Raw genomic sequence first — 13,798 nt, forward strand, 5'->3', positions numbered from 1 at the left:
TTTGAGGAGTTACCATTGTTTACCATATTATTCAACAACAGGCCAGTACTGGTTATGTTGGATAATCAAGACTCTACTGTATATATATATATATTTCTTTAGGGTGGCTATGGATGGTGACTAAACCATGCAATTTGCTACTGATTGTAATGCCAAGTAGTGATGAAGAAGCACCTGTTTGTAGGGGGCAGTGCCAGCCTGTGGTTAAGTTGTAAAATCCATCTTTTGAAATCTGTTGCCAGTGACATCTAATGGTTTGATATATTATCTCACTTTGTTTCATTTCATCATTTTTTTTTACCTCTCTCTTCTCTTCTACACGTAGGTGTCACTATGGGGTGGCACCCCAGTTTTGCAATCTGGTGCTTCAATGCCTGTCTGGCATCTCCCCCTCTCTCCTCACAGGGTCCCTCCCCCACTGCAGCCTTCCAATATTCTGGTGGGATGCTGGCAGCATCAGCAATGAAAGCACATACCTTCGGCCTGCCCCACAAGCCTTCTGGAGAGTGGAGTAGTAGTCTAATGGGTAGTGCAGCAGGCTTTGATCCTGGTTCAATTTCCACTGCAGGTCTTTGTGTTTCTGGGCAAGTCACCTAACCGTTGCCTAAGGTACAAAATAAGCACCTAAAGTAAAACACTTTGTAACCACAGAAAGCCAGTATATCAAGTCCCATCCCCTTCTCTCTGCAGCATCCTACCTACAGAGGAACAAGGAGTTGTAGCGGAGAGAAAGCCTAGTATTTTGTTCTCAATAACCCTGGGAAAGGCAGCACATAATTATTACGTTTTCCATCTGGCATTAATGAGAGTGCAGAACTGTCTTTTAAAGTTCACCCTTGGTGTTAAAAACTACACAGAGAAGCACAGTGATGTTTGGCATTTTCTTTTTTTTTTATAGCAATGTCTGGCTATATTTACTACAGTAAATACTTTATTAAACTTGTTTGCTAACAGGAAGCAACACACACTTAAGCCATAAAACAGAAGTGTGCTTAACCCTCTAAATCTGCCTATATGCTGTATGCTTATAGCTCCCAGCTATCTGGTAGAAATACAAGAAAAATGATATAAATAACCAAATAACCATAGATATCAGCTAGTGGTATTAAGTTCTGATCATAAAACTGTTCTAGATGTATTTCAGAGAACAGAAATGACTTACAAAACTATAGCCTTAACTCCAAAGATGATTTAATACCTCTGTCCTCCTCTGAGTCCCATGAGCGCTCCCTCGGTGTCAGATAAAATCTCCCAATGAGATGTCCGAGACCGAGCCTGCCTCAATGCCGAGCCATGTCCTCGAGAGTGACATCAAGAGACTGGCTCACACCTCTACTCCAGCGAAGCTTCCTCCACAGACGTCGAAGGTGTACTGGCCTGGGTGGCAGTCGACACCAGTGCCTCAAGCGCGCCAGCGTCGGAGGCTGCATCAGGAGGTACGGCAGGCACAAGTACCCCCGATACCGAAGCACAGCACGAGGCCATCCAGCAGCTCAGGGAGCAAGGCCCAGATGTGCTCATCAAGGACAGACCGGCAAAAGCTGGGGCGTCGGCTGATGCACAGGTTTCAGAACCACTGGGGCTGATATGGGAGCAGGAACTCAGCTGCTTGGAGACAATCACATCGGCACCTCCTCTATGGAGGGAGAGCTGTCCTCCCAGCGCCGATGCTTCTCGGGTGCTGAATCCCTTGGTGCTCCGGAGTTCCCGGCACCGTGCATCGAGGGTGACTAATGACGGTGTTTCTTGGCCTTCACCTGAAGCACGTCACCCCTATGGGTGCCGATGAGGACAATGTCGAATCCTCACGTCGCCTTGGGGTTGAGTATCACAATGGACGGTACTGGGGAGCCTGCACTGCAGATGGTCTTGAGACAAGTGAAGACCCACTCAATGCCTCACTGCTCCCAGTGTCTCGAGGTCTCGAAGCAGGCCATGCTTACTGATGTTTCCGATGCGACACTGTGTTGATGCTGATGCCTCCGACTTCAATGCCGAGGAACCGGACCTGGCTCCAAAAATCTTTTTGCGTCGAGCCTCCCAGGAAGCCTGGGTCCTCGTCTTCATAAGAAGATAAGAGAGCATGGTCGGGCCCAAGACAGCACAGACACCAAGAATGGGTGTCCTTTCCTGAGATGGTGTGGTTGCACAAGGTACAACACTCAAAGCCACTGGGAGTCTTCGTGGATATGGACGGAAAGACTTGCTGGCCAAGTCAAACGACTCAATGGTGCCTGAAAAAGGGGTGAAGGCATGAAAAAAAGGGAGTACCCGACTGGAGTCTGGCCTGAAAGGAGCCCACATTAAAAAAAGAAAACGTAAATGCGGGCAAAACTAGACTAATAAAATAAGGATATACACACACAAAGCTGAAATAAGAAAAAACATAAAAGTCCAAAGGCACTCAAATAAGCTCTTTTACCAGACATGTGAAGAGAGACCAAAAAGCGCAGCTTTACTTCACATGGAAAAAAAACCTGAGAGGACCGCTTTCTTGTGGCAGGCAAGAAGGCACACGCGCATGTGCAGTACAGCGCGGCTCACACTTCGCAAAGCTGTTTTTTTACTTTACTTTGGCATAAATGACAACAGGATCAGCGTCTACCCATGTGTGAGAATGTGCAAGCCTGTTTGTCCTCAGAGAAAGACCTGAATGGTCCATTCAGTCTGCCCAACAAGATAAACTCATTAAATAAGGTATGATGTGATACTTCATATGTATACCTAATCTTGAATGTCACCACTTTTCCTTCCTTTTTTTCTACCCTGTCCTTCCAGAATAGATTATAGCTTGGTATACCTGTATCCTAACAAAGGTGACGCTAACATACCACACAGTGTTCTAAAGGTGCTAAAAACGCTGTGTGGTGTGTTTGCATCACCTTCGCTGTGTTTGTTGTTCTTTGTGTATGATCTGCGGAGGTTTGTTCTTCTGTTTTTTTTTTTGTTAGATACTTGTATCCCAGCAATGGTATTGTGAACCACCATTAAATCCAAGCCAGCCTCTTCTATAACATGTTAGAAATGAAACACTCACACCTGTTTCTATGGAAATATTTATTGTGATGGAAAAGAAATAAAAATCATTTTAACAAAGGTATGATAAAAACAGAAGCTATCGGAATTGGAAGTCACAGATACCCACTCTCAGGCCATCAAAAGGAAAGGGAACTCCAGTAAAAAAAAAAAAAAAAAAGTATCCTTTCACAGGGCTTCTTTCCTGTTCTCTGAGCTGTTCACGGTGACATGCCAAGTAATATAGTACACTGTCTAATAAGAATTGGGTTCTTACAAAGCATTGTCTGGCCAGAACAAAAACCATTTCTTGCTATTTGTGCATATTGCTCTAGCTATTCTGTGCCGTTGGGTATTCACTGAGATGTTCCATGGACATTAGTAATTTGGGTCGGAGATATCAGTGATGGCTACCCTGTGAATCTGCATCTCCCAGTCAGACAGCTGCTTCACAAATCCACGATTTGGTCTCATGTTGTTTCTGCATTTCTGGACATGCATCCAAGCTGCCTGCAGATCAACCCATAGTAACGTTATAAACGATGCCAGAAACAATAACATTGCTTATTCAGTCTGCTCAGCATTCTGTTTGTAATTGTCACTTTGTGCAGCTTATCCTTAGAGCAGGGTTCTCAACCTAGTTCTCAGGACATACCTAGACAGTCAGGTTTTCGGTATACTCACAATAAATATGCATGAGAGAGCGGTGCATGCTGCAAATTTATCTCAATGCTAGTCTCCCAAAGTAAATGAAGTGGGATTTTGATTAATAGGCAGTAGACTATTGAGCTTATTTTCGAAAGAGATCGCCAGCCATCTTCCGACACAAATCGGGAGATGGCCGGCGATCTCCAGATCCCGGACAAATCGGTATAATCGAAAGCCGATTTTAGCCGGCCCCAACTGCTTTTCATCGCGGAGCCGGCCAACCTTCAAGGGAGGGTACAGAAGGCGGGACGGGGGCGTGGTTACGAGATAGCCGGCTTCACCCCATAATGGAAAAAAGATGGCCGGCTCAGACGAGCATTTCGCCGGCTGCACTTGGTCCGTTTATTTTTAGGTCCAAGTCACAAAAAAGTGCCCCAACTGACCAGATGACCACCGAAGGGAAACAGGGATGACCTCCCCATACTCCCCCAGTGGTCACCAACCCCCTCCCACCCAAAAAAAAAATTTTAAAAAAAAAAGTTTTTTGCCAGCCTGTATGCCAGCCTGAAATGTCATACCCAGCTCCCTGACAGCAGTATGCCTAGTTGGTGTCCTGGCATGTGAGGGGGGCAGTGCACTACAAATGCTGGCTCCTCCCATGACCAAATGCCTTGCATTTCGCCGGGTTTGAGATGGCCGGGCCCGGTTTCCATTATGGCTGAAAAACGAAGCCGGCCATCTCCTCTACACCTGGCGATCGATTTAGCCGGCCCCAACCGTATTTCGAAAATACGGTTGGCTCCGCCCTCTTGCGGAGCCGGCCCCGAAGATGGCCAGCCATCTATTTGGCCGGCGCCGTTCGATTATGCCCCTCCACGTATCACATCCAATAGGAAAACTCTTCCTGCTCATATTGCATAACTTTTATAGGAAAATTTTAACCACTATGTTTTATAGTGGACCTCAGCATGGGACCTAAGCAGACAGTGTATTCAAATGTCACTTAGAACTAAACCCAATCTTGTCACCGGTCCAAACAAGTTTTATACTCAATAGGTTTTTCTTTTGCTGCCTCTAAACAAATTTATCTCATGCATATTCACTGTGGATATCCTGAAAACCTGTCTGGCTGAGTGGGTCCAGATGGCTGCCTTAGTGTCTCTGACTTAAGTCTTTTTCCCCACATATTCGGATTCACCTACCTTTAGCACAGATATAACTCACTACTAGTAAAAGTGCTGCATCTCATCCATAGCTATTCTCTTAATACAGTCACCCACCTAACCCATACCTATCCCCTTACTACAATCATAACGCTCTACCTCACAGTTAAATTAATCCCCTTATTAAAGTCTTAGCCCATGGGCTCTCTCACCCATCCTTATCACAGTCATAGCACTCTTCCTCATTCATACCCATTCTCTTACTACAGCCATAGCCCTTAGGCTCTACCTCATCCACATATATCCCCTTACTACTAGCTGACTTCTCCCATACCCATTCCTTTACTAGTCTACTTTACCCATACCCATATCTTTTCTACAGTCTTAGAATTATGCTCTCTCAATCACACCTGTCCCCTAACTACAACTATAGTGCTAACAAACTGAGCAACACAATAATAATGGGTGATTTCAATTACCCTGATATTGATTAGGTAAATATAAAATCAGGGCATGCTAGGGAGGTAGAATTCCTTGAGGAAATGAAGGACTGCTTTATGGAGCAGCTGGTACAAGAGCCGACAAGAGAAGGAAAAATTCTACACCTAGTTCTTAATGGAGCGCATGATCTAGTGCATGAGGTAATGGTGCTGGGGCCGCTTGATAATAGTGATCATAATATGATCAGATTTGATATTGGCTTTGGAGTAAGTACACACAGGAAATCCAATACGTTAGCATTTAACTTTAAAAAAAGGAGACTATGACAAAAATGAGAAAAAAAACGGTGAATAACCCCCCCCCCCCCCAAAAAAAAAAAAAAAAAACAAAACTTAAAGGAGCGGCTGTGAAGGTCAAAAATTTACATCAGCCATGGATGCTGTTCAAAAATACCATCCTGGAAGCCCAGGCCAAATATATTCCGTGTATTAAAAAAGGAGGAAGGAAGGCCAAATGACAGCCAGCATGGGCCGGCATCGTTAAAAAGTGAGGAGAAGGAAGCTATTAGAGCTAAAAGAAAATCCTTCAGAAAATAGAAGAAGGAACCGACTGAAAATAATAAGAAACAGCATAAGGAATGACAAGTCAAATGCAAAACGCTGATAAGGAAGGCAAAGAGGGACTTTGAAAAAAAGATTGCATTGGAGGCAAAAACATATAGTAAAATTTTTTTAGGTATATTTATTTGTTACATTTGTATCCCACATTTTCCCACCTATTTGTAGGCTCAATGTGGCTTACATAGTACCGGAGAGGCGTTTGCAGACTCCGGTGTAAACAAATACAAAAAAGCAAGAAGCCGGCAAAAGAAACAGTTGGACCGCTAGATGACCGAGAGGTCAAAGGGGCAATCAGGGAAGACAAAGACATAGCAGAGAGATTAAATTAATTCTTTGCTTTGGTCTTCACTGAGGAAGATTTGGGAGAGATACCGGTGCCAGAAATGGTATTCAAAGCTGACGAGTCGGAGAAACTGAATGAAATCTCTATAAGCCTGGAGGATTGTAATGGGGTAATTTGACAAACTGAAGAGTAGCAAATCTCCTGGACTGGATGATATTCATCCCAGAGTACTAATAAAAATGAAAAATGAACTTGCAGAACTATTGCTAGTAATATGTAATTTATCCTTAAAATCGAGCGTGGTACTGGAAGATTGGAGGGTGGCAAATGCAATGCCGATTTTTTTTTTTTTAAAGGTTCCAGAGGAGATCTGGAAAATTATAGACCAGTGAGCCAGACATTGGTGCCAGGCAAAATGGTAGATACTATTATAAAGAACAAAATTACAGAGCATATTCAAAAGTATGGATTAATGAGACAAAGCCAACATGGATTTAGTTAAGGGAAATCTTGCTTCACCAATCTATTACATTTCTTTGAGGTGAACAAACATATGGATAAAGGTGAGCCGGTTGATATTGTGTATCTTGATTTTCAAAAGGCGTTTGACAAAGTAGCTCATGAAAGACTCCAGAGGAAATTGGAGAGTCATGGGATAGGAGGTAGTGTCCCATTGTGGATTAAAAACTGGTTAAGAATAGAAAACAGAGAGTGGGGTTAAATGGGCAGTATTCAAAATGGAGAAGGGTAGTTAGTGGGGTTCCTCAGGGGTCTATGCCAGGACCGCTGCTTTTTAATATATTTATAAATGATTTAGAGATGGGAGTAACTAGCGAGGTAATTAAATTTGCTGATGACACCAAGTTATTCAAAGTTGTTAAATCGCAAGAGGATTGTGAAAAATTACAAGAGGACCTTACGAGACTTGGCGTCTAAATGGCAGATGACGTTTAATGCAAGCAAGTGTAAAGTGATGTATGTGGGAAAGAGGAACCCAAACTATAGCTACGTAATGCAAGGTTCCACGTTAGGAGTCATCGACCAGGAAAGGGATCAAGGCGTCGTCGTTGATGATATGTTGAAACCCACTGCTGAAGAAAGCAAATAGAATATTAGGTATTATTAGAAAAGGAATGGAAAACAAAAATGAGGCAGTTTTTGAGATGCGGTGACCAGAATTGCATACAATATTTGAGGTGCAGTTGCACTATGGAGCAATACAAGTGCATTGTAAGACTTACAATTTTGTTAACATCATACAATAGTAAAATGACCAAAGTATAAACATAAATACAATAAATTAGGTAAAATTGAAAACAGTAAATTGAAACCTAAAACAGAACTACTGTGAAACAGTATCAAAAATATACACATTTAACAGCACTGGAGTTCAAATACCAATGTTAGCATAATACTACTGATGCACCTAATAAGCATGCATTAGAGCATTCAACTATGCTGCTAAATATGTTTTACAATACAATTTACCATATAACTGAGGGACCACACATCCTCCGGACCCCCAGACTTCACTCTAGTCTCCTTTTCCCTCATCTTCCTTCCTTCCCATTCTCAAGTCCCACAGCCACCCTTGCCATACTCACTTCCCCTTACTTCCTCATTAATTGCTCTTATTCTTACGCTTCCATTCTGCCATATGTCCAGATTCAAATCCCAGTTGCAGAATCTCCAACCTTCACCACCCAACATCGCTGGGGTTCCTAATCTCTGTCTGCTATGTATCCAGCCCTCCCTTCTTAGCCTCCAGACCTCCTTAGATATTTTTCATCATTTTGTTCCTTCATGGGACTGATAACCTCCTCTCTCAACAGTTAGGGTTTTCTCACTGATACCAGGCTTCTTTTAACACCTTTGCAGCAGTTTGCAGATTATTAGCTCTACTAGTAAAACAGGCCCGTTTCTCACACAAATGAAACGGGCGCCGGAGTGTGTATATTTCAGAGAGAGAGTGTGTGTGTGAGAGAGAAAGTGTGTGTGAGAGATGGAGTGTGTGTGTGAGTGAGAGAGAGACAGAGTGTGTGTGTGTTTGTGTCAGAGAGAGAGAGAGTGTATGAGAGACAGAGTGTATGTGTGTGTGAGAGTGAGTGTGTGTGAGAGAGAGAGAGTGTATGTGAGAGACAGAGAGTGAGTTTGTGTGTGGGGGGCTCCGGATTCCATGACCCCCTCCCTCCCTCTCCTCCCCTCCAAGTTCCAGGCCCCCCTTCTGTCCAAGGTGCAGGCCCCCCCCCTCCCTCCCTCCCTCTCCTCTCCCTCTCTCTCCTCCCCTCCGAGTTCTTGGCCCCCCCTTCCCTCCGAGTTCAATGCCCCCTCCCTCTCCTCCCCAGCGTGTTCCATGCCCCCCTTTCCTTGGAGTGTGTATATTTGAGAGAGTTTGTGTGGGTGAGAGATGGAGTGTGTATGTGAGAGAGAATGAGTGAGAGAGAGACAGACAGACAGACAGACAGAGTGTGTGTTTGTGTCAGAGAGAGAGAGTGTGTGTGTGTGAGAGACAGTGTGTGTGTGTGAGTCTGTGTGAGAGAGAGTGTGTGAGAGAGAGTGTATGTGAGAGACAGAAAGTGAGTGTGTGTGTGTGTGTGTGAGAAAGTGAAGCCTTCAAGCCTTGAAGCATTCGTGCGCTCTGTAAGGCTCCATCTCCTCAATTGATGACACGTAGTTCCGGAACGTTGCAGGATCGCTTCAAGGCTTGAAGGCTTCACTTTCTCGGCTTCAGAATGTTGGAGGTGCGTTTTATTATATAGGATAAGTTTTACCATTCGCTTCAAACACTATCCCAAAAGGGAGGAGCCATTTATATTTGAATCTCTGCTCTCTCAATTTTTGTGTCACCAGCTGAAAGTCCCTTGGCCACTGCAGTGTGAGAGGAGCTAGATCATAAATTGACTCTCCCAGTCGATATAGGGTCACACTCTCAAAATTTTAACAATCCACTCCTTAAGGGCCCTTGTACTAAAGTGCGTTAAACTGTGGGCTTTTAACACTTTTAATGCGGGACTTTCCCATTTGTTAAGCCCAAATTTAACAACACAGTTCATTCGAGTTTTGTTTTTTTAAATTTTTGCAGGTCCCACACTAATTTTTTTCATTAGCACATGGGACCTGCACAAAATTAACACAGGACCACCTACTGCCTCCTGGGTTACGTTGTCATTATCCAGTTAGCACACACCCAACAAAAATTCATAAAAGATGGCTTTAATTAGCTATGGGATCTGAATGCCATCCAAAAGCATGATATCATTCCCCTCCTAATATAAATATTTTAAAAAGCAGATAAATACAAACCCTTCCTCAATCCTGTCCCAAAAAGGTCTCTGCTTAGTTTTGCTGAAGTTATATGTGGATACTTTGTACACTATTTGTCAAACAAGCCAATTAGCGCTGATAATTATGGGTGCTAAATGACAGTAATTTGTTTACACGCGCATCTTTGGGTGCCAGGATCCATGTGTGCATTTTGTGCACAGATCCGAAAAGGGGGTGTGGCCATGGGAGGGTTATGGGTGGATCAGGGGTGTTCTGGAATTTGCGCAGTGGAAGGGACAGAATAAGGGAGATCCGTGCTGAATTTCAGTGCAAGAATTTACACAAGGTTTCAGTTGGCGTAAATCCTCGCGCTCACAGTTAGGCATGGATCCTGGCACCAAACACTGTTCTATAAATGGTGCCCAAATCTGAGTGCCATTTATAGAATAGCACTAATTTTTATCAATTTTTTGGCACCATACACAGAATTCAGTCCTTTAGGTGCATATCAAATGTGTAATTTCATAAGCACTTATATCCACACGTGTAATTTGATAGAAGGGGACCTATGTAAAATGTCAAAAAGGCCCTTATTTTATGCCTAATTAATCAGTGCAACATAGGCACCTATGTGCTTTTATAAAGATATGTGCTTGTATAAAGCCCACCTCGCCCCCCCCCCCCCCCCCCCCCATTCTCTATTTCAGTAGACGGCACTCTCATCCTCCCTGTCTCATCTGCTCGCAACCTAGGAGTCATCTTTGATTCCTCCCTCTCCTTTTCCGCTAACATCCAGCAGACGGCCAAAACCTGTTGCTTCTTTGTCTACAACATTAGCAAAATTCGCCCCTTCCTCTCTGAATACGCTACCAGAACCCTTATCCAAACCCTTGTCACCTTTCACTTGGATTATTGCAATTTGCTTCTCACTGGTCTTCCGCTCAGCCATCTCTCTCCTCTCCAGTCTGTCCAAAATTCTGCAGCACGACTTATTTTCCGCCAAAATCGTTTTACCCACACTAGCCCACTCCTCAAGTCACTTCACTGGCTCCCTGTCCACTTCCACGTAGAGTTCAAACTTCTCTTACTGACCTTTAAATGCATCCATTCTGCAGCCCCTCATCTCTCCCTACATTCCTCCCCGTAAACTCCGCTCGCTGGACAAATCTCTCGTTGTACCCCTTCTCCTCCACTGCTAATTCCAGGCTTCGTTCCTTTTCCCTCGCGGCACCTTTTGCCTGGACTGGACTTCCTGAGCTTGTATGCCTAGCTCCATCTCTACCTGTTTTCAAATCTATGCTGAAAATCCACCTTTTCACCACTGCTTTTGGCTCCTAACCACTACTCAATTCCCCTATCCTTGTTCCTTCTCACCCAGTACTTTCCTCGCCCTTAATTGTCTTGTCTGTATTTTTAGATTGTAAGCTCTATAGAGCAGGGACTGTCTCTGTATGTCAGGTGTTCAGCGCTGCGTGCGTCTGGTAGCGCTATACAAATGTTAATAATAATAAAATAGGCTCATACAGTGTTATCGGTAATAAACAAACAATCACATACGAATCTGCACCTGCTCCAAAGGTGTAAAGTTGTACGTGTACTCTACCCCTTAATTCTAGCTATAATCAGCCTTAATTGACAACAATTAACAGCTACACTTCTAACTGCCCTTACCCACTATTCTATAAATTGCATGCTCATATTCCAGAGTATGCAACTTCAAGGGGAGTGTGGATATGGGAGGGACATAGGTGGGTCAGGGGCATGTCAGGCAGTTAGGCCCACTGTCACAGTCTTCACCTGGTTCAGGAAACTGCTCGAGTCCCCGCAGCATTCTGTGCCTAGAGTCTTGTGAGCCTTTACTTTCTGGTTGCTGTAATTCTCTTTTACAGCCCTAGATGGGGCACTCTCAGATGGTCTCAATTCCTGGCTGGGGATATATAAGGAAGTGTTCTACACTCCACCAGTGCCTTGGCATCAAGCTTCTAGAGTTGTGCTTAATCCAGCCCTGCCTGTTCTGGAGTTCCTGCTTTCCTACCCTGTCCTGTTCCTGAAGTCCGGTCCATCTGTCCCCATCATGTCCTGTCCACTGTGCCTTCCTTTTACCCAAGGGCTTTTTTAAGAGCCAACCTCCTGACGGGCCCAGTCTTATCTGAGTACTGGGCACCAGTCAGTTTTGGGATCCTAGTTCTGGCATCCATCGCTGGACCTGCGCTGCACTAGCGCTGAACAGGTAGCATTTTCCCCACTGCCCACAAGGGCTTTTAAGAGCCAACCTCTAGACTGTTGCAGTTGTGATCCAGCCAGTCTGCTAGGTGCTGAATAATCCCACACGCCAGCCTGTCAGCGTCAGGTCCTACTTTCTCCAGCTTCTGGACTCTGCCAGGCAGTCCTGTCAGCAATCGTCAATGAGGACCTGCGCTGTGCTTACGCCGCACAGAAAAAGCTAACCTCATTACAGATCAAGGGCTCACCTTCCCCAATCGTGAGACACGCAAGTTATAGAACAGTGGCGTACCAAGGGGTGGTGGGGGTGGTCCGCCCCGGGTGCACGTCGCGTGTCGGTCAGCTTCGTTTGTTTCCATGCTCCCTCTGCCCCGGAACAGGAAGTAACCTGTTCCGGGGCAGAGGGCGCATGGAAATGAACGAAGCTGACCGGCGCGCGGCACCCCCCCAGCGGCGTGCACCCGGGGGGGGGGGGTCTTTCGCCGGGGGGGGGGGGTCGCATCGGCGATCCGCCCCGGGTATCAGCCCCCCTAGGAACGCCACTGTTATAGAATACTATCAAGTATGCACCTAACTGGCATGGCCTCTTATACCAGTCTTTGAGCTGGTGTAAATGCTGGTGCATTGATACAGACTGAAGCTAGTATTCTGTAACAGCAGTTTTGTGTGGAACTGCTATTAAAGAATTCATCTTCAGTATGCATCATCCTATCACCATTTCTTCAATCTACCCCTACGTGTGTACATGTATACCTTTTAAAATATGCACATCTACTGCAACTCCATCCCAGCTCTGCCTAAACTTCTAGAACACAGACACACTTCTGACTCCTGGACAATTTTAGATGCTGCTTTAGATGTTGAAAAAGCTTCATAAGACTACACGCAAAAAAAAAAAAAAAATCTCAAAAGAATGGTTCTTACAACTTTTCACTAAATGGATAAAATGGCAAGTTAATAGAAAAATGCTCTGGAAGTTTCATGTCAGGTTAGCACCGATATATGATTCTGTCACCCAATTGTGTGAGTGGTGAACCTGTTTGTATTTTGAGAAGCAATACAAATTATAATTTGTATTATTATATTAATCTTCTTCAGTAGGAGCTGGAAGGCCAGTGCTTTTTTTGTAGGAAAAAAAGGTACCGGTACTCATTATGGGCAGGGTCACCATCTAAGGCTGCACCCCTATGGTAGCCACACCTCTTATACCAGCTGTGGCACATTTAAGCAGTACCACTGAAAATACTATACCAGCCATAGAAATGATTTGTAGTAGCAGTATAGGAGAAAAAAATAACTTGTGATTTTTTTTCATTATAAATCATTTCTATAAACTGTTACAGCTCTAGTATACCCAGTGCAAAATAAGACATCTTCCAAACAATACAATGAAAATAAAATTATAAGTACATAAGTAATGCCACACTGGGAAAAGACCAAGGGTCCATCGAGCCCAGCATCCTGTCCACGACAGCGGCCAATCCAGGCCAAGGGCACCTGGCAAGCTTCCCAAACGTACAAACATTCTATACATGTTATTCCTGGAATTATTTTTCTACCTTTGTTGTCTGGTGACTTTGTTTTTCTGATCATGTTGGTCCTAGTCTCTGATTCTGCTGCTCTCTATCTGTTCCCTTAACTCCGCTTCTAGGGCTTCCTTTCCATTTATTTCTTTACTTTCCTCCTTTCTTCTTAATTTCTTGCCCTACATCCATAGGTAAAAGATGGGTCCTCTGCGGACGACTGCAGTAGATATAGAGTGGATCCAGCTTTTGCCTATTTTATTCATCCATGTGTAGTTTTTCTCCTCTTTTCCCTTTCCCTCATCTTGTCAGTATGCATCTCCTTTCTCTTTCCATCCATGTCCAGCATTTTTCCTTTCCCCCTCCATCCATGTCCAGCAATTCTCCTCTCTTCTCCCCTCCATCCATGTTCATCTCACGTCCTCTCTCTTCCCTCCCCATCCATGTGCATCTCCTCCTCTGTCTTCCCTCCCCTACATCCATGGCCAACATTTCTCCTCTCCCTCCTCCATCCATGTGCATCTCCTTCCTGTCTTCCCTCTCCTCCATCCATGTCCAGCATTTCTCCTGCCCTTCCCTCCATCCATCCATGTCCAGCAACTCTGCTCTCTCCCCTGC

At 44.5% G+C, this 13,798-nt stretch overlaps 1 protein-coding gene across 2 annotated transcripts in view; it reads right to left on the reverse strand.

Annotated features, from left to right (window-relative positions):
* Positions 1-3,217: 3,217 nt before the first annotated feature.
* Positions 3,218-13,798, reverse strand: part of STYXL1 (serine/threonine/tyrosine interacting like 1) — a 74,199-nt gene continuing 63,618 nt past the window's right edge. For both annotated transcript variants that reach the window (XM_030185791.1, XM_030185790.1), the window contains exon 9: positions 3,218-3,525. In XM_030185791.1, the coding sequence (XP_030041651.1) occupies positions 3,394-3,525 (132 nt within the window). In that variant the 3' untranslated portion in view covers positions 3,218-3,393. The remainder of the gene's footprint in view (positions 3,526-13,798) is intronic.

This window comes from Microcaecilia unicolor, chromosome 13 (assembly GCF_901765095.1).
Source record: "Microcaecilia unicolor chromosome 13, aMicUni1.1, whole genome shotgun sequence".
Lineage (NCBI taxonomy): Eukaryota > Metazoa > Chordata > Amphibia > Gymnophiona > Siphonopidae > Microcaecilia > Microcaecilia unicolor.